The sequence below is a fragment of the Myotis daubentonii genome, chromosome 5 (assembly GCF_963259705.1).
Source record: "Myotis daubentonii chromosome 5, mMyoDau2.1, whole genome shotgun sequence".
Classification (NCBI taxonomy): domain Eukaryota; kingdom Metazoa; phylum Chordata; class Mammalia; order Chiroptera; family Vespertilionidae; genus Myotis; species Myotis daubentonii.
In genome coordinates this window covers 34,558,921-34,579,163 of record NC_081844.1, presented here as the reverse complement: position 1 = coordinate 34,579,163, position 20,243 = coordinate 34,558,921, and the positions used below count along the sequence as shown (strand labels likewise).

At 53.8% G+C, this 20,243-nt stretch overlaps 1 protein-coding gene across 7 annotated transcripts in view; it reads right to left on the bottom strand.

Moving 5' to 3' along the window:
• The window catches only part of PTK2B (protein tyrosine kinase 2 beta), a 121,065-nt gene that overhangs the window by 8,826 nt on the left and 91,996 nt on the right, over window positions 1–20,243 (bottom strand). For 6 of the 7 annotated variants that reach the window (XM_059697516.1, XM_059697517.1, XM_059697522.1 and 3 more), the window contains exons 5-24: window positions 19,858–19,937; window positions 17,371–17,433; window positions 17,121–17,175; window positions 16,535–16,675; window positions 16,131–16,205; window positions 15,417–15,518; window positions 14,581–14,698; window positions 13,947–13,986; window positions 13,469–13,515; window positions 12,609–12,659; window positions 12,047–12,144; window positions 11,157–11,241; window positions 10,825–10,925; window positions 10,433–10,548; window positions 8,503–8,603; window positions 8,248–8,337; window positions 7,170–7,374; window positions 4,158–4,266; window positions 2,872–2,937; window positions 1,641–1,766 (exon numbers count right to left, since the gene is read on the bottom strand). In XM_059697516.1, coding sequence (XP_059553499.1) covers window positions 1,641–1,766; window positions 2,872–2,937; window positions 4,158–4,266; window positions 7,170–7,374; window positions 8,248–8,337; window positions 8,503–8,603; window positions 10,433–10,548; window positions 10,825–10,925; window positions 11,157–11,241; window positions 12,047–12,144; window positions 12,609–12,659; window positions 13,469–13,515; window positions 13,947–13,986; window positions 14,581–14,698; window positions 15,417–15,518; window positions 16,131–16,205; window positions 16,535–16,675; window positions 17,121–17,175; window positions 17,371–17,433; window positions 19,858–19,937 — 1,869 coding nt within the window. The remainder of the gene's footprint in view (window positions 1–1,640; window positions 1,767–2,871; window positions 2,938–4,157; window positions 4,267–7,169; window positions 7,375–8,247; window positions 8,338–8,502; window positions 8,604–10,432; window positions 10,549–10,824; window positions 10,926–11,156; window positions 11,242–12,046; window positions 12,145–12,608; window positions 12,660–13,468; window positions 13,516–13,946; window positions 13,987–14,580; window positions 14,699–15,416; window positions 15,519–16,130; window positions 16,206–16,534; window positions 16,676–17,120; window positions 17,176–17,370; window positions 17,434–19,857; window positions 19,938–20,243) is intronic. The other variant, XM_059697518.1, reaches the window with a different exon arrangement.

Genomic DNA, 20,243 nt, shown 5'->3' with positions numbered 1-20,243 from the left:
TTCCTGCACAAGGTATGGTTTATTGAATTTTATTATTTTAAACTTCAATCGAGAGATTGCTGCCATTCTGGTGTGGCATCCCACAGATTCCCAGATAAGTCGGGCAATAGTAGAAAAATTGTTTTTTATGCGAAAACCATCTCCGATTTCTGTTAAATGTTTTCAAATGCTTTGCAGGGAGCCGATTATACCTTTTCAGCAATCCACCAGGATGAGGTTTTATCCATGTTTCCGTTGTAACCCATAAAATGGAGTTTATATTTTTAGCCTCTTTTGGTTTATTTTAAGAGACGTACATTATGTTCTTTTAGGCAGACTTTCCTTATGGAGAGTCCTTCTAAACCCCTGACACAAAGGTCTTTTTTTCCTGCTGCACAGCCTGTCTTTATGGACGTGAACAAAGCCCTCCTGGGGAAGCAGGGGTTAGACAAAGGCAATGCCGCCCCTCACGCACGCAGAACAGCTTCTTTCTAGAAGGTCACATTGTAAAGCAGAACTCACTAAAACTCAATTAATTACGAATAAAGAGTCGAGGGCAGGAGGGTGGAGGAGCTGAACACTGCTTAAATTATAGAGCACACCGCAGAATGCAGTTTTATTATCGTTAAGTATGTGCTAAGATACAAATTGTTTAAATTATAAATGGGGAAATGTATTCCACAATAGATCTTGATGCCTAGCGTTCTAAGTTGTATTACTCATATGAAAAAAATTTACTAAAGTAAAAAATAATGGCACAGAACATATCGACATACGTACTTTCCTACATTTTCTAAATCGATTGGAACAATCATGTAGTTTTTCTTAAAAAAAAATTTAGAGTCACGTATACTGAACGTGAAATGTCATGCATATATAAACAGAGTTAGAGCTAAAAATAATAAGGGCTTCGATCTGTTTGGTCACAGAGCAGGACCCAGTTTAGTAAAATATATTAACTGTGTATGGCAACCACTGGGGCTATTCGTATTGAAGGAGAAATGGGTGGTGATGAGTGAGAAGTGGGCAAGCGAAGGTGCCTTTATTTATTTATTTTTGGACAAGCCTTGACAATCAGGCGCTAACCATGAGGTACTCAGGGCCTCATGTTGGCAGTTACAACAAAGAGGTGACGGGAGCGGGGATCTTAGCCCCTCACCAGCCCCCAAGCTCCTTCTCAAACACCAGCAACTTTGCAAAAGCAACATGAATGGAAGCCACAAGGAAGCCTTTCCTTTGCCTGAAGAGAGACTGACAACCAAGGCCACCAGGCAGGAAGGGCCGAGCAGAACAGAACCTCCAGGACCTCTTATCCTTTGGCACCAACGGGCTTGGTGTCCTCTACCCACAAGACTCCTCACTACACCCAGGGCTCAGGAGGTGGGGGAACTTTTGCATCATTTGCCACAGCCCCAGAGTATGGACGGGGCAGGTCCAGGTCCAGCTGGTGTCCTCAGGGGCAGAGCCTGGCCTGGCCCCAGCCTCCGATGTGTTTGCAATGGAGAGAGTCACCGAGCCCCTCCTTTAGTGTCCTGACCGGTGCATGGAAGCAGGGAGGGCACCTCCTGAGCTGAGGTTGTGGGGTTCCCGGTGTCCCAGGCACCTCCCCTCCATCAGCCTCCTCCATCCGGGCTGGGACCCAGCATGCAGAGCCCTCTTACCCGCATGCTGTGGCGCTTGAAGACATTGTGCCGGTGGAGAGGTGGGGTGTGCAGCGAGTTTACGGGAGATGGGTACTCCATAGGGCTGGTGAGCGTAGGTGAGCTGGCACACAGGCCCTCGGGGACCTATTCAGGAGAAGCAGAGAAGCACGGGCACGAGGACAAGGCAAGAGGGAGACGATTAGCGGCTACACACTCAGCACAAACAAACGATGCATGAGCACCATGGGAGAGGCAGGCCTGCTCTCCGGGAGCTAATAAAAAGTGTGACATGGGCGATTCCTCGGCCCCGTCTGGAAGACACGGCGGAGCGACAGACACAGCTCTAGGCTGGGAGTCAGCACTGGCACAGGGCCTCCCGTTCATCTCACAGCCCTCCGTCAGGCTCTGCGCGCGATGGGCCCGCACGTGCTACTGACCGATGGAGTACATGTCTCCTCCTTCAGGGCTCTTGAGAGAAGAGCTATATTTCATAGTCACGTGACACGCTGACACAGAATTAGCCCACGGGTGTGTATTTAATCACTACTTTAAACATCACTACAGGTAACTTTCTTTTTAGCGACATTGCTTCTATCTTTTGCATCGAGATTTTTCTTCATGTGAACAGGGTTTATGTTGGCTCTCGGTGGGGCTTGCTCTGGCACTAGGCAGTGACTGAGCTGAGGGGTGTGAGAGAAGAAAAGAGAGGAGCCCGGGCTCCTGTGACCGAGATGCGAGAGAGACACACAGGACAGAGACACTGAGGCGGGGACCTGCAACTTGGGACGCTTCCGTGGCTGGTCATGACAGAAGTGGGAGGGAAGCCAGGAAGGAACCCTTCTCTCTCTTCAATGGCCAGGACCTCTATGGGAAGCCCCAGGGAGCAACTCTATTTTCAGGGGAACATCAATGGCCCCCAACTGCCTGAGACTCCTTCTCAGAAGGCTCTGCTTGGGTAGGAGGGCAGGGAGGCTTCGGGCATGAAGAGTAGCTGTAGGCAGGACACGCAGCAGCAGCAAACACTGGGGACAGGTGCCCTGGGCTTAGGCACGGCTTGGCTGAGGACAGCCTGGTGGAATTGCATTTTGATTCCTTTGATCTCTGGGTGCTATTCCTTTCTGGCACCGAAGCTGGCCTCCTCCATTACCTGAGCAGTTGGTTACTGCTCCTCAAAAGCACGTGAACACTTTCAGGAAGGACCAAGACCAGACATGGCCCTGAGCTTTCCCGGGCCGCTGGTCATGTTTACCTGGAATTGCAGGTTGGGTGCCAGCAGGTTGGTCTGTGGAGGGGGTCTGTACTTGGGCCGGCTGGGCTGGAGAGAGAACGCAGAGAGAAGTCAGTCCCCGTCTCTCCCTGGGTGAGCACCGCTCACTAAGGGGAGTGTCGGTCAGAGACAGGTCGGGCTTGTTTGGAATGACAACGCTCTCACTTATGGAGCGCCCACTGCATGCTGAGTGATGGGCGGGTACAGAGAGGCCAGCCTCTCTGTCCTCCTGGGGGCACCGCTAACTGGAGGGGTTACTGGTCTCTGTGCGTGTAGCTTCTCTGGGTGTGGGAGCACCCCCCGAACAGCAGTGGAGGCCACAGACATCAGAGGTAGGAGGCCACGGGGGCTCAGGCACTCACAGCAGCTTCATGGAGGAGTTAGAAACTGAGCTGAGCCCTGACTCAGGGAAGGGGAAAGGCACACCAGGCAACGGGCTCTGCTATGGACTGAACATTGGTGTCCCCACCAAATCCCTATGTTGCAGCCCTCCCCTCCCCCTCCCCGCTCCCGCCCCCAGTGTGATAGTATTTGAAGACAGAGCCTTCGGGAAGAAAGGCTTAGATGAGGTCATGAGGTAGGGCCCTAGGGTGGGATTCGTGTCCTTATACTACTAAGAAGAGACACCGGCGCTCTCGCTCTGTCTGCCCTGTGAGGACACAGCGAGAAGTTGGCTGTCTGCAAGTCAGGAAGACTCCTCAACAGACACTGGGTCTGCCGGCACCTGGATCTTGGACTTCCCAGCCTCCACAAATGCCTGCTGTTTAAGCCACCTGGCCTACGGGGTTCTGTTACGGCAGCCCGAGCTGCCTAACACAGGCACCGTCCTTCACCCCTTGGTGTGTGGGCGGGCACTGGCTCCTGCGCCCACAGATGTCACAGAGGGTATGGACATGAAGGCTGCACCTAAGGGGCCCAGGGACACTCCTCATCCATGTGCCCTCACGGGGATCTAATTTGTCCCTAAAAAATGCTAGAAATAAAAGTGCTCGAGCCTCTCAAGGGAAGTGTTTCCAGGGTGACTCCCTGCCCCAGGTGCCCGCAGGCTTGGCTAACTTGCTGTCTCAGATCCCACCTGCCAGGGCACCGATGGGGCAGGGGCCCAGTTCAGTGCTGAGGGACGGTTGGGTTGAGGGGCTGGGAGAATTGCAGGGGCACCTCCTCTCTGTGCTGTGAGAGAGGGGTGATATGGTCAGGCCAGGAGCGGCCAGATGAGGACCCAACCCTGCTGAGATTCAGGGGCCCGAGGAGACCAGGCCTTGGCTTACCTTGGGCGGGGGGTCCTGGAAGACTATGGGCTCCAAGATTTTGGGAGGTCGGTAGCGAGCGTTCCTCTCCTGCTCTATCGCAAGGTCCTTCTCCATCTGATAAACGTCACTGCCAAGGGGTCAGGTCAGATAGGAGAGAGAAACAAGGTCAAAGGTGCTCCTGGGGCTCCTGTCTGCTCCCCACCAAAGCCTGGAGGGCCCGGAGGATGACACCGGGTCCCGTTTCCAACTCCTCTGCAGCGTGGGCTGGGAAGGCCCCTCTGAGACAGGCTGGAAGATGGGTCCTGAGCTTGCGTCCACACTGAGGCTGGGAGGATGGCAGGGACAGGTCCGCGGTGGGGAAAAGTCCTTGGAGAGACAGCCCCAGCCCAATGGGACAGTGGAAGTGTGTCTCAGGCCCACCTCCCCGGGCTTCTTGCCCTCCTGTGCCTGCTATGGGCACGGATCCCCTAGGCAGATTTCTGATGTCCCAGCCAGTGTCAGGACCAAGGCCTGGTTCTACATCTCCCTTCTTCCATGAAACGCTCCATCAGCACATTCCTGGTGAGTGCTGATGGGAAGGGGCTGCGGGTCACTCCCATCGTGGCTACATGCGTGCTTCCTGCCTTCCTCACCCCATCCAGTGGCTTCCAACCTGGGAATCACAGACCCCAGAGGATTCTGGGATAGTTGCAGGGTCCATGAATCCACATGCTCATGTGTGTACCTCACACACATTGTCTGCAGACCGAGTATTATGATGATTGAAGTAAATGTCTAGGCCCAACACAGAGTCGCTCTGGGGTGCCTCACCAGCAAACCACAACTCAGATCGCTTTTGTGTCCCTCTAAGTGCTCTGCGAGATCAGAAATGCAGCATAGCTAGTCAGCCAGTCCGCACACACTCAGACAGCTCTGGGCTCTGTACTTCCTTCCTTGTTCCCTACTCATTTTCTGCTTTTCTCTTCCTCGCTCCTTATTCCTTATCCTGTTAAAGCTTCCTGTTTTCTGCCCCATTTCACAATTCTCTGACCCTTGGGAATGGAGACTGCCTGCTTCATGGAGTATTAAGTAAACTGTAAATTTGTGTCACCTCAATTGTCTTTTTTAAACACACAATAGTGGATTTTGTGTTTTCAGATTATATGTGTTACATTGTGTGTCATAAAACATTAATCATACAATTCACTGCATTTTGTCAATCAACAGATTGTTTTAAGTCTAAAAGTGTAACTGACATTATATGCAGGAATTCTCAAAGTTTGATATCAAAAGGGTCCTTCTTACCCCAGAAGACTGGGAAACGCTCATTAAATCCTTTCTTAACTCTAATGGCGGACTGCCAGGCTGGGGCTTGGGGAGGTATCCTGGGGTCACTGGGATCTTTGGGTATCCTTCAGACCACACCAGAAAAGTCATCTCCTCGCTCCATCCATGATGGGGGGCTGGCCCAGTGCCTGAGGGGTGTGCTTCAGGGCCCAGGAAGAGGCGCCCCATCACAGCTCCCCCTGGTTCGCAAGGCCCAGAATGAATGAAGAGCCCCCCACCAACTCAGCACCCCAGAGCGCCTGCTTTCTCAAGTTACATCTCTCAAATACTTTTCTCTTAGAATCCTTTGGTTTCCCAAATCTCTTATAAGGGACATGAGATGAGTCTAGAATGAATGGGGAGAGTCAATAAAGGGACAGACAGGGTCAGAACGGCCTTTTGAGCTGAGGTCTTGCCATTGGTTGCCGCCCCTGCCCCTACAAACCAAGTGTCATTCCCAGTGCCCCGGCCTGGGCCTTCCCAGCGTCCCACCCAGGGTGCCTCCCAAAGGCAGTTTCCAGGGGCTATTCTTGCCCTAAAAATAAGCCAGCATCTTAACTACAGGACCTGACGTTGCACTATTCACATCAACTAAGAACTAGATTCCCTAAAGCAGGAGTCAGCAAACACCACCCGCAAGCCAGTCTGGCCACCACCTATTTTCGTACGGCCCCAAACTAAGAACGGTTTATAAGTGTTTTAATGATTGAAAAAAGAAAAAGAAAAAATATTTCACGTCACCGGAAAATTATATGAAACTCACATTTCAGCGTCCACACATAAAGTCTCATTGAAACCCAGCTACACGCATTCATCACATACTGCCCGTGGCTGCTTTAAGCTGCAAGGGCAGAGCTGAGCAGTCCCAGCAGAGACTGCACGCCCTACAAAGCCCCAAATATTCATCTGCCCCTTTACAGGAAAAGTCTGCCTTGAAAGATGCCAAAGTCTGATCGCCCGAGGAGGAGGCTGTCAGGCCGGCCACCAAGGAAACAGGGGACCTTCTAAAATGGACTCCAGTAGCACCCTTCACCAGGGACCCCCCAGGACCAGGGAAAGATGGCATCTGAGAAGGATCAGACCCTTAGGCCACTGATGTTCCATTCAGAAGGGAGAGGTGACCCCTGGGTCACTGTCTTCACAGTCAAAACTGACTCTCTTGCCTGGCTAGTGTGGCTCAGTGGTTGAGCATCAACCCATGAACCAAGAGGTCCCTGGTTCAATTCCCAGTCAGAGCACATGCCTGGGCTGTGGGCTCCATCCCCAGTAGGGGGCGTGCAGGAGGCAGCTGATGGATGTTTCTCATTGATGTTTCCATCTCTCTATCCCTCTCCCTTCCTCTCTTTCTAAAAAATCAATAAGAACATATTTTAAACACACACACATACACACACACACACACACACACACACACACACACTGACTCTCTTCCCTGCAATCTGGGAGGAACAAGGGCTCTGAGCTTCTGCTGGGTGGATCAGCTAATTCCACTTGGACACAGGGCTCTGTGTGGCCAGAGGGGCGGCCCCGGAGCAAGTCCCAGCCCCACCTGTCACTGCCCTGGGAGAGTCACCAGCTCTGAGCCTGATCCTCTCAGGCACAGGGTGGGAACAAGGACACCTCCTGTTCAGGGAAGTACGTTATAAACCTCTAAGTGCTGCTGCAGGGAAGCCCAGCTCCCTCGGGGCCCCGTGCCCACAGCCCCCACCCCTGCGCCTTGCTCACCTGAGGCTGCACACCAGCTCGTTGAAGCGGGGCCGCTCACTGGGGTCGTAGTCCCAGCAGCGGGTCATAAGGGTGTAGAGGACAGGTGGGCAGAGGTCGGGCTTGGGCAGCCGGTCGCCCTTCTCCAGCACCCCGATGACATCCTTGTTCTCCAGCCAGAAGAAGGGCTGCTTGCCAAAGCTCAGGATCTCCCACATGCACACGGCTGTGAGCAGGAGGACAGGGGTCAGGGCCCATGCAGGGTGTGGGGGCCTCACCCCTGGAGAGGTCAGTCCAGCCCCTCCAGGAACAACCAGAGGAATCTGCTCCGGGTCCCTGCAGGGAGGAGCTCCCGTGTCCCTTGCCTCCCCCTTGAGCATCCCTGGAGTTTTGTTCACCGTGGCGGTCGCCGAGGGACCAGCCACCTGCATCTGTAAGTGAACTAAGGCCCCCTCTCTATGTCCCCTCCACATGCAGCTATGGGGGTCCTGGGGGTAGGGTGGGGAAGTCCAAGGCAGGTTGTGGGACCACTGGTGCCTTCTCTCAGGAAGGAGGGAACCCTCCACCACAAAGCTGGGGGTTGAAGCCCAAACTTGCTGCCTATGTGATCGAGGGGAAGGCCCGGACCTGCCTGAGCCTCAGCTTCCTTCTGCGGAAACTGGGAGGAAGAGTAATGAGATCGTGGGGAGCCAAGAGGGGTCACCTACAAGGCTGTGTGCTCTGCAGGGGGCTGTCCGTCACCGGCCTTTGTCCTCGCCTCTCCCTGCACCTCCTTCTCAGAACAAACCTCAGAGTTTGCCTTTAAGGATCCCCCCATGGTGTCCCCACACTAGTCCCTGGGGCTGGTTGGTGCAGGACGTGCTCGGGTCAGGAACCTCCTCCAGGGAGATTAGCCAACGCTCCCCGGCCGGCCCTCCGCCCATATCCCCCCGACCCACCACTGGCCTCTCACTTCTCACACTTCCCAGGGGCCGCAGCCAAACAGAACCCTGCAGCCCAGCAGTGGGGGCCCAGCCCCTGCTCTCAGCACCTCCTCTTGGCCTGGTCACAGAGGCGAGAATCGGAACCCGTTTCCACATCCTCCCGAAACTCAACTCACCAAACATCCAGACGTCACTGGCCGTGGTGAAGCGGCGGAAGTTGATGGACTCGGGCGACATCCACTTGATGGGTAGACGAGTCACAGAGGCTGCGGGTGGGCGTGGAGGTTTCAGGAGATATTTAGGGAAGAAAGATCCAGAATTATCCAAAAATATCGCCTATTCTCTGGAGACCCAAAGACCTACAGACCCTGGACCATAGCCGCTGGGGCTTCAGAGACCCCTCGGGGCAAAGCAGGGGCGGCCGCCCTCACCCTTGTAGTAGTCCTCTTCCTCTATGTACCGCGACAGGCCGAAGTCCCCCAGCTTCACACACTCCGCGGAGGCCACCAGGATGTTCCGGACGGCGATGTCCCTGGAGGAAGGATATGAAGACAAGGTGGTTCAGAATGCCCCAGACAGACAGACAGACAGACAGACGCAGATGAACGGAGAGACAAAGGACAGTGCTGGCCAGGGAGCACAGTCGGTCAGCTTGTGTCGTCAGCCCTTCCCTGACCCACCTTGTTGGAGCCCAGCCCAGGTGGGAGCTGGGGTGGCCCTCCAACCCCCACCACACACCAGGCCCTCTGCCACCTCCTTTCATCTCACCGCTGAGCTTCAACTCCCATCATGCTTTCTCACGTGTCTCCAACGTGAAGCCTGTTTCAGGTTCCCAGGACTTGCTCCCTATGTTCTCCTGCCCTGGTGACTCTACTATCCCCTCTGCCAGCGATGCTGTCTCCCTGCTGATTCTCCAGGAAGGAAGCCCGACAACTTTCCTGGTCCCGGTTAAGCTCTCCTCCTTCTGCAGGACTGTGTGGGCTTTCGCTGTGGCTCAGAGCAGCAGCAGCTCGTGGCTAACTTCCTCAGAGCTCGGAGAGCCAGGACAGCCCAGGGCCGCATTCACCGAGCCTGAGCCCGGTATAGAGACCCTCAGAGCCCCCGGCTCCGCACAGAGAGCGGGAGGAACTGCCCAGCAGGTAACCGGTAGGGAGGGAGTCAGCCTCTCTCCCCAGCTGGGCTCTCACCTCCCTGCATCACTTCGAACCCCAGACTGGCCTGTCTGCTTGCTTCTCTCGGGCAGGCTCTCTGCCTGTCACCGGCCTTTACCACTGAAAAGGTGTCACACAAAGGAAACAAATCTGGCCTCCCTCCATCTTCCCCCCACAACTGTTTCTGTCCCACGTTTTACCTTCATGCCGGGAGGTAAGCTCCACAAGAAAGGGATTTTTGTCTGTTTGTTTGTGTGTGTTTTTGTAATATATTTTTATTGATTTCAGAGAGGAAGGGAGAAGGAGAGAGAGAAACATCAATGATGAAAGAGAATCATTGATTGGCTGCCTCCTGCACGCTCCACACTGGGGATGGAGCTGGCAACCAGGCATGTGTCCTGACTGGGAATTGAACCGTGACCTCCTGGTTCATAGGTCAACACTCAACCACTGAGCCACGCCAACCAGGCTGTCTTGATTATGATTTTGTCCCAGGGTCCAGGACAGCGCCTGGAAGCACAGGGTGAGAATTCCATAATATTTGCTGAACGACTGGATGAGTGAATGAATGACTGAATGTTTATACCCCCCAGCACTGCTTTGCCTAATATCACTCCCAAGGCCACATCGCTGACCTCGGTGGTGCTGGATGGAAGAATTCACTCATATACCCTGTGCTCTGAGAGCACCCCTTCTGTTTCCTCGAGGGGATCAGGAAAGGTGGTAGGGACCTCCTTTCAGGGAGTCAGGAGGAGAAGGGGCCGGCTTCACAGACAGAGAGAGGAGTGGACATGGCAGACTGGGGGTGCCAGGCAGCGTCAGCCACTCTGGCTGGAAGGGCCCAGACCCCAGGATCTTCCCAGCACTGCCCTAGCTCAGTCCCTCCTGGCAGGGCCCTGTGCCACCGAATGGGCCCGAGGGAGGAGAGCGAGCAGGAAGCGATTTCCCGGAACCCACAGGGAAGCAGGCTGAACGCACGGAGTCACAGTCAGACACCTGGGGCTTCGGGTTCACCCGGAAGAACATCCTGTGAGGTACACGTGCCCGTTTCCACTCCTCGGGTGAGGAAACAGGTTCACAGCAGGTGCTCACGTTGTCCCATTAGGCGGGACCGGAGCTGGGGCTTCCACTCTGGTCTGTGTGACACCCAGACCTGCTTTACCCCAAACTCCAGGATCGGATCGAGGGGCCCGGCTTCCCCCAGCCGCACCTGTGGACACAGTTGATGCTCTCCAGGTAGGCCATGGCCTTGCAAATCTGCAGCGAGTACAGGACGAGCGTGAGCACCTTCAGGGAGTTCTTGTGTCGCTCCAGGTAGTGGCCCAGCTGTCGGAAGGAGGAAGGTGCCATCAAGACCTGGGCATGGCCTCAGCATGAGCCAGGGAGCCCCACTGCAGGCAGGGGTCGGGGGGGAGGGGAGGGAGAACCCGGGCTGGCAAGAGGGTCCAGGAATTCCCTCTACAGATGGTACAAATGGTCCCTGGGTTGTTTCAGCTGAAGGCAGACACTGGGAGTCAAGGTCCCCTCCTAAACGCATGCCGCCCTGCTCAGCTGTGGCCCAGCCGCCATCACAAGGTCCCCCCACAGCCACCTCCAGCTCACCTCCCCGTGGGGATACAATTCCATCACGATCCAGGTGGGCTCCTCTTCGATGATGCCTATCAGCTTCACAATGTGCGGGTGGTCCAGGTTCTTCATGATCACTGCAATGGGGGTGAGAGGCGGGCTGGAGGGATCTGAGGTCCGGGGTGAGAACCGTGCTTTCTGCCCCAGCTGGGAGAGACGGGAGGGACAGCCCTCCCCCCGTGTGGGCCCCAGCACTGCTCACACCACCCCCTCCCCGCATTCCAGGCCCCTCTCGTCTTGGAGGTCTGTGTCGCCTCGGGGGTCTTCTCCAGCCCATGGGGGTTGTGTCCCTCCTCGGGGACACCTACCTGCCTCACTCATGAACTTCTCCTTGTTGTCCTGCGTGCAGTCTTTCTTGCAGGTCTTCACGGCGACATTGATTTTCTCCCCTTTCTGCAGAGAGAGTGAGCTCAGGGCCCCTTGGTCCAGCCTAGTGCCCCAAGGTAAGTGTCCCTTCCCGGTGTCACCATCGTCTTCCCAGCCAAGGGATGGCAGGGGACGTCTGGCCTCTGTGTCTCTGCATAGCACACACCCCCCCCCTTCTTCCTCTTCTCGCCCCTTCTCCTCTCTTCTCTGCCCGTCCTCTCCTCCCCCCTCTCTTTCTTCTTGACCAGGATGTGTTGGCACTGGAAAGGACTTTCTAGATCAGGTAGCTCAAGCCCCTGGCTGTGCAGAGGAGGGAACTGAGGCTAAGGGGGCGGAGATCTGCCTGAGGTTGGAAGGCGTTTGTGGAGCACCTGTAAGGCCATCATCAAACACGGCGTCCGGGTCTCTTTCCCTCTTTATCGTTAGTTTTCACATTTTTCCTGCCCCTTGCCTTCAGCTCTGCCTTTTCCCCAGGCCTAACACAACCACCCTCCTTGTCCCGCCCTGTCCGTGGCCTCCCCACCAACTCCTGCCTCAGATCCGCCTTCCTTCTCTGAGAACTGCGTGTTGTCATGCCTCCGGGGTCTGTCTTCTCCCACCCAGAGCCAGTGGCCCCGCTCCTGCTGCTGCCTCTATTGGATCCCTGGCATCGCTCTCCTGCTTGGCAATGACTCTTGTTTCCCTCACTCCCTGGGTATTTCATAAATACTGTAAATGCCAAGTGCGTGAGGACCCACACATCGTGACCGCCACCTCCAGCCCCGGACGATTCGCCCTCCTCCTCCTCCTACCGAACGTGGAAGGGGAGTGTCAGGGATGAGTCGGAACTCACGTGATTCGTGTAGGCACCTTCGTAGACCTCCCCAAAAAAGCCTTCCCCGAGGATACGGTTCAGAACCACGTCTTCCCGGGCGATGCCATACTGTGAGCCTGCACATGTGGAGGGAGAAAGCAGAGACCCAGGATTCAGAAACCACGGGCACCCGGGAATCTGAGTGTCCACAGGCCGCAATGCCAGGCCCTGCTCAGTGTAACCAGACCCCTGGTCACACCTCAGCCAAGAACCAGGGGCTGGGCTGGGCTGGGGAAGGGGCTCTAGTACGTTCTATTGATTCAGACTCGGGGAAGAGCCATCATCACTCTATCCGCTCTGAAAGCTGGTCCCATGTCCACACTCTTGGGCTCTCCACAGGTACATGAAGGGTAATAGTGTGGGGATAAAAGAATGATCTTGGTTTTAAAATCAAAGCTGCCTCGCTCAGGGTGTCCCTGTCTGAGTCACACATGGGAGAGGACAAAGAAAGAAAGACGTCCCCCCATGGTATCACATGTGTCCCCACAATGTCACTTCACAGGGCCCCGGCTGCGGCCAAGGTGGTGGGTCAAGGACCTACCTCCTGTCCTTCGCAGAGTCTCGTCAGGAATCTCGGCGTAAATGTCTGATTCTGCAATGACAGGAAAAGAACATCCCATGGGCAAGATGCCCTCTGAGGGCACCACCGGGAACCAGGTGTGTGGCTCCCACGTCAGGCCACAGGAAACCAAGGGTGACGTCGGTGAGAGAGGGAGGGGGAGGGGAGGAGCCAGGCAAGAACCAGGCGCTGGTGGCAGGTGAGAGTGGCTACGAGCCCAGGGTACCTCGCTGGAGTCCCTGCTTGCTACTGCCCTGTTGCATTATTCAGAACAAGTTGGTTAGCCTCCCTTAATCTCAGTTTCCTTTTCTGTAAACCGAATCTTTCTGGGGAATGTCCTAAAGATCAAATGAAAGAATATCGGCTATGTATTTAACACTGTTATGGATTGAATGTTTGTGACCATCGCTCCCCCAACCTCGTATGTTGAAGCCCTGACCCCCAGTGTGGTGGTATTTGGAGGTGGGGCTTTTGGGTGATTCAGTTTCAATGAGGTCATGAGGGTGGAGCCTGATGATGGGAATAGCGCCCTGCTGAGAAGAGGAAGAGACCAGAGCTCTCCAGGTGAGGACACAAAGAGAAGGCGGCTGTCTGCAAACCAGGAAGAGAGTGCTCACAGGGCCTGACCCTGCCGGCACCGTGACCTTGGACTGAGCTGACCCAGACAGGCATGGTGCCACATACTACCTATTCAAAACATGTCAGCTATGGTGATTGATGATATTTAAGACATCATAGGGGAAGTTCATTTTTCTGTAAGTTTGAGGGAAACCTTGACAATGTCACAAGAGCAGGCAGAAGAAAGGCTCTGGGTGCAGGAATGAGCACACAGGCAGGCTTACCTATGCTGCAGCTTTCGGAGAGGCGGGGCCGCTGCGCCTCCAGGCTTCTGTAGGAGGAGAGGAGAGGGCAGGAGCCAAGTGAGCTCAGAGCCTGGCAGTGGTCCCCTGGGCAGCCCACCCTCTCCCACCTTCCGCCTGGAGGGCCCGCTGCACTGTGCCCACTGCCTGCCTGGGGAACCAGCCTGTCCTGATGGCAATAACCCAGGAGCCTGGCCCAGGCTGCCAGGGGGCAGGAGGGAAGGGGCAGCAGCAATAGCCCCTAGGATTAGATGCCAGGTGGCATTAGAACACAGAAATATCCCTGCAAGAATTTACTGGGAGAAATTTACTGGCAAAAAAAGAAAAGAAAAAAAGCCACTGTGAAATGCTGGGGTCCCAGCGTTCTCCGCTGGGGCCCAGACACCACGGGCTGTTCTGCCTTCTCCTGGGAAGACAGGCTGAGTGCAGCGCCTGTTCCCTGCCATCTGCTGGTACTCACAGCACGGGGATCTGGGGCAGGCTGGTCCGCTTCTCACCATCTGGGAAGAGGGAGGAAGAAAAGGAGCTGGAGTCAGGGACACAGGGCCCTGGGTGTCGGCTGACCTCACTGCTCCTGTGAGCCCACACAAGGGAGACCCCTCCCCACCAGTCTGTGCTCTCTGAAAGTCTGAGTGGAAGATGGGTCGCCTTTGGCCTGAATTAGAATCCTCCTTGTTGAAATTACTGGGTTTCCTCCTCCTACCGTCCACAAGCTCCAGCCCAGACCCTGCTTCCTGATCCCATTCCAAAGCAGAGACGCAAGAGGGACCAGCCAGGCTCTAGCAACAGCTGCCATCTTCCCGGGGCTACCAACGCCCTTCCTCCCGAAACGGGGCTCCAGGCCGCCACTGTCCAGTGGGCCAGGGCCTGAAGCTTGGGACCCGGAACGGGACACAGGCAACGTCCCGCGGGGCTGGGTGAGCACGTCCACACACTATCCAAGCCACTTCCGTCACATATTGGTCAGTGGCTATGCTTCCCCTGCTGGGGGCCCAAGCGGGGAGGGAGTGGGGTGGGGTTAGGGGAGACGCAGCCTGGCTCAGCCGTGGGGTCATCTGCCCACGGGGCCAGTTTGCCTCTAAGTGGAAACGCACCTTTCTTGGGATGAATGATGAGAGAGGCTTTCTGCTCCCCCTGCAGCCGGCAGTAACCGTCTATGAGGTCAGCCATGTTCTCGGCTTCTGCCAGAGAGGAGGTTTTGATGGACAAGGACTGCAGAGAAGAGAGCAGCTAAGCATGAGACCCCAGAGCCTTGGCTGGAGTCTACCTCACAGGGAAAGAGAAGAAACTGCATACTCCTGCCATCCATCCCCAGCCGGAACCCATCCATGCCTCTCCTGGGGCCTGGCTTGCATTCCCTACAGCCACCAGGGGGCGCTCTTGTCATCCCTCCCAACTGATTGCCTTAAACTCGAGGAAGTTCCAGGTCTGCCTTATTTTGGTCTCGCCTTGTACCTGGTCAGTACAAAATATGCAAGAGCAGAAACAGAATGGGGAGCAGGGGGGAGTGGGGCAGGGGATAGATGAATGAGAGGAGAGATAGAAATCTGTTTTCGGTCTGAGGTCTCTCTGATTCTCCCACCCACAACAACCCTGGGTCCTTGAGGTCTTGATTCTGCATCATTGTTCACTTGTTCAAAGTTAGGCCACTGATTAGTACCTTGATTTCTGGTCACCTTTACCCCTCACCCTTCACCCCCCAAAATAAACTCAGCTTTATCTTGACACTTTTTTAAACAGCTTTGTTTCTTGAGATATCTTCCTTCCAAAGTGTCATCATCCCGGTACCTTGTCCAAGAACTAGGTGCAGTTTTCTTAACAAGATCTCAGGAGCCAGAGAATCCCCGGCTTTCTGAGCACCTGCACAGGAACACCCAACTCGCAGTTGTACCCCTTGTTTCAGAGCTTCCAGGTTCCCAGAGATGCTTACCTGGGGGGCGCCTTCGATGTCCAACTGCAATACTGCCTCGCCCTCCTCCAGCAGGAGGCACCTGATGGACTTGATCTGCTTGAACTCAGCTAGGCAGGTGGGCTGTGGGAAAGGATCGGGGGGGCGGGGGGGCTTCAGACCATCTCACTCCTGGGATCAGGCCATGGAAATTGGTCAGTATGTGGGGGGAGGGGAAGGGGCACAAGGAAAAGTGGGAGCTGGGAGTATCTCAGGAGGATGAAGAGAGAATCAAAGACTATTAAGACTGGAAGGATCATCTAGTCTAAGCCCCATGGTTTGCAGACGAGAACATGGGTCTGAAGAGAGCCAGGACTTGCCCACGGTCAAATGCCAAATTGGTGGTAGAGCCAGGACTAGACCCAGGTCTTCTGACTCTCAAGGGAGTGATGGCCCCATCTTTCCATTGAAAGAACAATGCTTGTATCTGAGCCAGAAAAGCAGTAAGAGTTTCCTTCCCTCTGCTCTGCATCCCTAAGCCATCCTCTATGCAGGAGACAATCTCAGGGGGGAAAAAGAACCGGCAGCCCCATGCTGTTATGCCAAACACTCTCCCTGAAGCTGCTCATACCAAGGACCTCTGCTCTCAGCAATGGGGCAGGAAGAATGGACGGGGCAGGCCAGGGTAGGAGGCAGCAGACAGGGCAGACAGCACAGCCTGGGGCTGGGTGGGGCGTGGCCCCAATCTCGCTCTACCTTTGCATCTTGACTTGTCATCTGGCGGATGCCTTTAGGGCCGATGACCAGGTCCACAGTGATGTTCCATCCTTGCTGGAATAAAAGGAGAGAGGGACTTGCTGCTCAAGCCCTGCCCTGCTCCTATTTCAGAAATTTGAAAAGGCCCACTAAACTGGGCTCAGACTACTATCTCCTGGGCCCTCCACTCCAAACCCCCGCCATACAGATTATCCTCCTCCCAAAACCCTGCCACCTCCCAGAGAGGGAGCCAAGATTTCCCTTTCCTGGTGCAAGTCGATTAACGGTAGTTGCATTTTAGGGCAGGTCAGTACACGCAAGCAAAGCCCCTTCCCAGCCCCCCTGGATGGCCTCCTGGCTCCCTTTCCCGAGAGGCCTGGAATTCAGGTGGAGGAGAGAATTACAATGAGTTCACAGCGATAGGTCTCCTGGTCGATGTGGGCAAAGCCGGCCAGGGTGTTGAAGAACTTCATGACGCACTCCTCCTCCCTGAGCGAGGCATACTGCTGGAAAGTCTGCTGGATCATCTTCCGGAACTGCTTGGGCTGGGGGAGATGGCAGGGGTGAGCCGGCTCCTCCAGGCTCTGATTCCTTCCCTAGGGATCTCACTGCTGAGAGCCTGCCTGCGGCTGTAGGATGGTCCCCAGGCCTTTGCCAGGAGAGCAGTGGCGATCTCTTACCTAGAGCACAGGCCTGTTGTCTCGAGGGAGGCTCACCATAGCCCTGGGAGGAGGCAGGGGAGGCAGGGGAGGCAGTGCCCCAGTGACCAGGCCACACAGCTAACTGGCCTCTGATGTGGAACTAGAGCCAGGACTCCTGAGCCCCAGCCATGGAAAGAGCCCACTGGATGCATTTGTGGTCCTATGTCCAAATGGCCCAAAATGGCACAGACACCCTGGCTGTATCCCCAAGTATCCCAGCCCAATGCCTTTAGCTCTAGTCCTGGGGACCAGCACAAAAGGGGTCCTTCTGGGCTCCTTGCCCACTTACCTTTAAACTCTCCTGCATCTGCTTTGGGAAAAACAGGTCGAGCCCTACTTCCTTCCTAAAAGAAGAAGAAAAGCATCATTTGACACCCCTCTCCTTCAACCCAGGATTCTGGCAGGAGAGGTAAGAGGGCTCGAGGGCTGGGGAGATGGGTCCTGCCTGGCTCTGGCCTGGGGGTGAGTGAAGTAGAGGTGAGTAGGAAAAGTAGGGCAGCAAGAAAGGAGGAGAGGCAGGGGCCAGTCTCAAGACTTACTCCAGGAGCTCGAAGTTGGACTTTTTGTCAAGTGCATTGTGTGGCATGTCCTTGAAGAACCGCCTGGAGAAAGAGAGAAGTCATGGAGAAGCTGATGGCTGGAGAACAAAGCCACCAGAACCTGGTTGCCAGTCCCCTTCCCCTGCCACATGTGAAAACCACTGGGAGGGAGAAGATTAGGAGAGTAAAAAAATTGATACTTAGAAAACCACGAAGGAAAGGAGAAAACCCACAAACCTCATTCCTAGAAAACACATTTATTCATTTTTTAATATATTCTTTCCCATTGAGTGTATGCCTTGATGGAGATTTTAATGTATTATTGCGTTTAGCAATTGTTTAAGTAGAGACCACATAGCCAATGTCCCCACTTGAGTCTCCTTCATTCTTTGCCTGGATCACCATGTCCAGTAATTTTCACTGTTGCAGACATTGTCACACTTTTAATCCCACATTAGAGTGACTCAGTGTTCCTTGAGCCAGCTGTCTTAATACACATCTGAGAACAGTTTGTGCTGATACTATAAGCAGAGAGAGAGGCAAGTAACTTAACATTCAAAAGATATGAATTTAGACAATTCACTATGATTGGAAAATAGTAATTATATCCTCATCTCACACTTTATTTAAACATTTATTCTAGTTGGATTAAAGGGATAGATGTAACAATCAAATCGTTTTAAAACTACAAGAAAACCTAGGAAAATATTCCCAAATCATGGAATTGGGAAGAACCTCTAAATCATGAAATCATAGACGATATCCCCAATTAAAACACATGAGCTGGCTTGGTAGGAAGAGCCTATGGCCACCATATTGCTTATTAGCGACACTTCACAGGTGTGCTCTGAGGTTTTCTATGAATGCAGCAGGCAAGCAGGCAACACTAGTTTGGTACATTTTCTAAAGCTTCCAGAATAAAGAACAGTTTACCAGGCTGAACAAAGGCAAGAGGAGAGTATGCCAGACAGAGGGGATGTATTACTCACTAAGGGGGTGAGAGCTGCTTCCAAGTCCCAGACAGTGGCCTCTCAATGTCACTCCTGGCTTATAATAATTGTTGAATGAATGAATGAATGAATGAGCATTGATACTGGGAGCGGATAACAGAGTTTTGAGGACTTGAATATTATTTAATAAGTCTTAGTAAAACAAAAGTTGGGGTTGGCTAAATGCAAGGGTAAACAAACTTTGAAATGAACACTGAGGAATTAAAACATGTGAAAGTAATAGCAATTTTAGAACGATTAAGGAGGTGGCAAATGGAAAAATGTTTAATTAGGAAAAAGGTAACTCAGGTTTTTACTGAGGTCATCCCAATCTCTTAAAATCCAGCTCACTCCCTATATCATTGATTGCCCTTCTCTCTTGCCCTGAAGATCAGTTATTGTATCATTTTTTGACAAAGGAACCCAATCACTCAAGTGTGCCATATTCTGTGTGTCTCTAACATTTGAAAATCACTGGGATGTCAGGGGGAACCAGTCACCACTGCTAACCAGATGTACTGCTTTTTCCAGAGATTGAGTTTCACAATATTCTGGGTTGAACCCCATCTCAGCTGCTGCCAGTGAGCACCCACTTATCCCCAACCTGCCCCAACTGCCATCACTGAATGAGGATGCACCTGCTAGGAGGGTCCCCCAGTGCCTGGCTGGTTCTGCCAGGTCTGCCATTTTAACTGGCTAACACACCAGGTGGACAGAGTGCCTATGGCCAGGCACAGGTCTGTAACCCAGCTAATGAGAGCAGCCAAGAGTAAGGCCAATTTCTTAGACTGTCATTCAAAGTTGTCCACCATCAGCCCCAACTTACCTCCCACACTCATCTCCCATTATCCTCCAGTCTGTTCTTTTCCTTCTATTGGTCCCTGAGCCCGGAATGCACACTCCCCTGCTCAAAACTCCCCCTTATCTACTGATGGAAATCTCTCTCCTCCTTCCTGATGCCCTACGGCAGGATTCGTGGCTCCTATAGGCACATCTGCTTGGCACATATTTCATCCTGCCTTGTATTATGATCAGTTGTAGACACACCTATCACCTCCAAAACACAGTAAATTTGAGGACCTCTTGGATAATTCACTAATGTCATACGTATTTATTAGTACCTACACATGGTGGGGACATAGTGGTGAACACAGATTAGAAAACCCAACATTTGAATATTTCCCAGAATCTCACCTAAGGCTCAAAGAAACATTACAGTCACATGGATGACAGAGAGATGGAAGAAGCAGGCACCCTGGAGGCAAAGGCAGTGGCAGCCAAAGGAAGGTGGGGACTCCAGCCAGAGAGGACCAGTGGGCAGGCAAGCAGGGCAGGCAAGCACCTCAGGGCCTGACCCTTTGTCGGCCACCACTGCCCCCTCCCGGCTCTCACATATCCACTCTTACTTCCCACCCTGGAGGACAGTCAGCTGGCCAGGAGCCCAGCACAGGGGGGGAGGTATGGGCCCCCTCCATGGAGAGGCCTAGAGGCCACATACCTGAGCTCCAGACAGCCCAGCTGCAGGGCCATGCCCTCGCTGACCTTGCTGGCGTAGCGTTGCATGTAGTCATTCCGGAGCTGACGGGGAGAAAAGACGAGGCTGAGACTCCCACCCTCATTCCCTGTGTCCCTAGGCAGTGATGGGGAACCTTTTGAGCTCGACGTGTCAGCATTTTGAAAAACCCTAACTTAACTCTGGTGCCGTGTCACCTATAGAAATTTTTTGATATTTGCAACCATAGTAAAACAAAGACTTATATTTTTGATATTTATTTTATATATTTAAATGCCATTTAACAAAGAAAAATCAACCAAAAAAATGAGTTCGCGTGTCACCTCTGACACGTGTGTCATAGGTTCACCATCACTGCCCTAAGCAGAGGC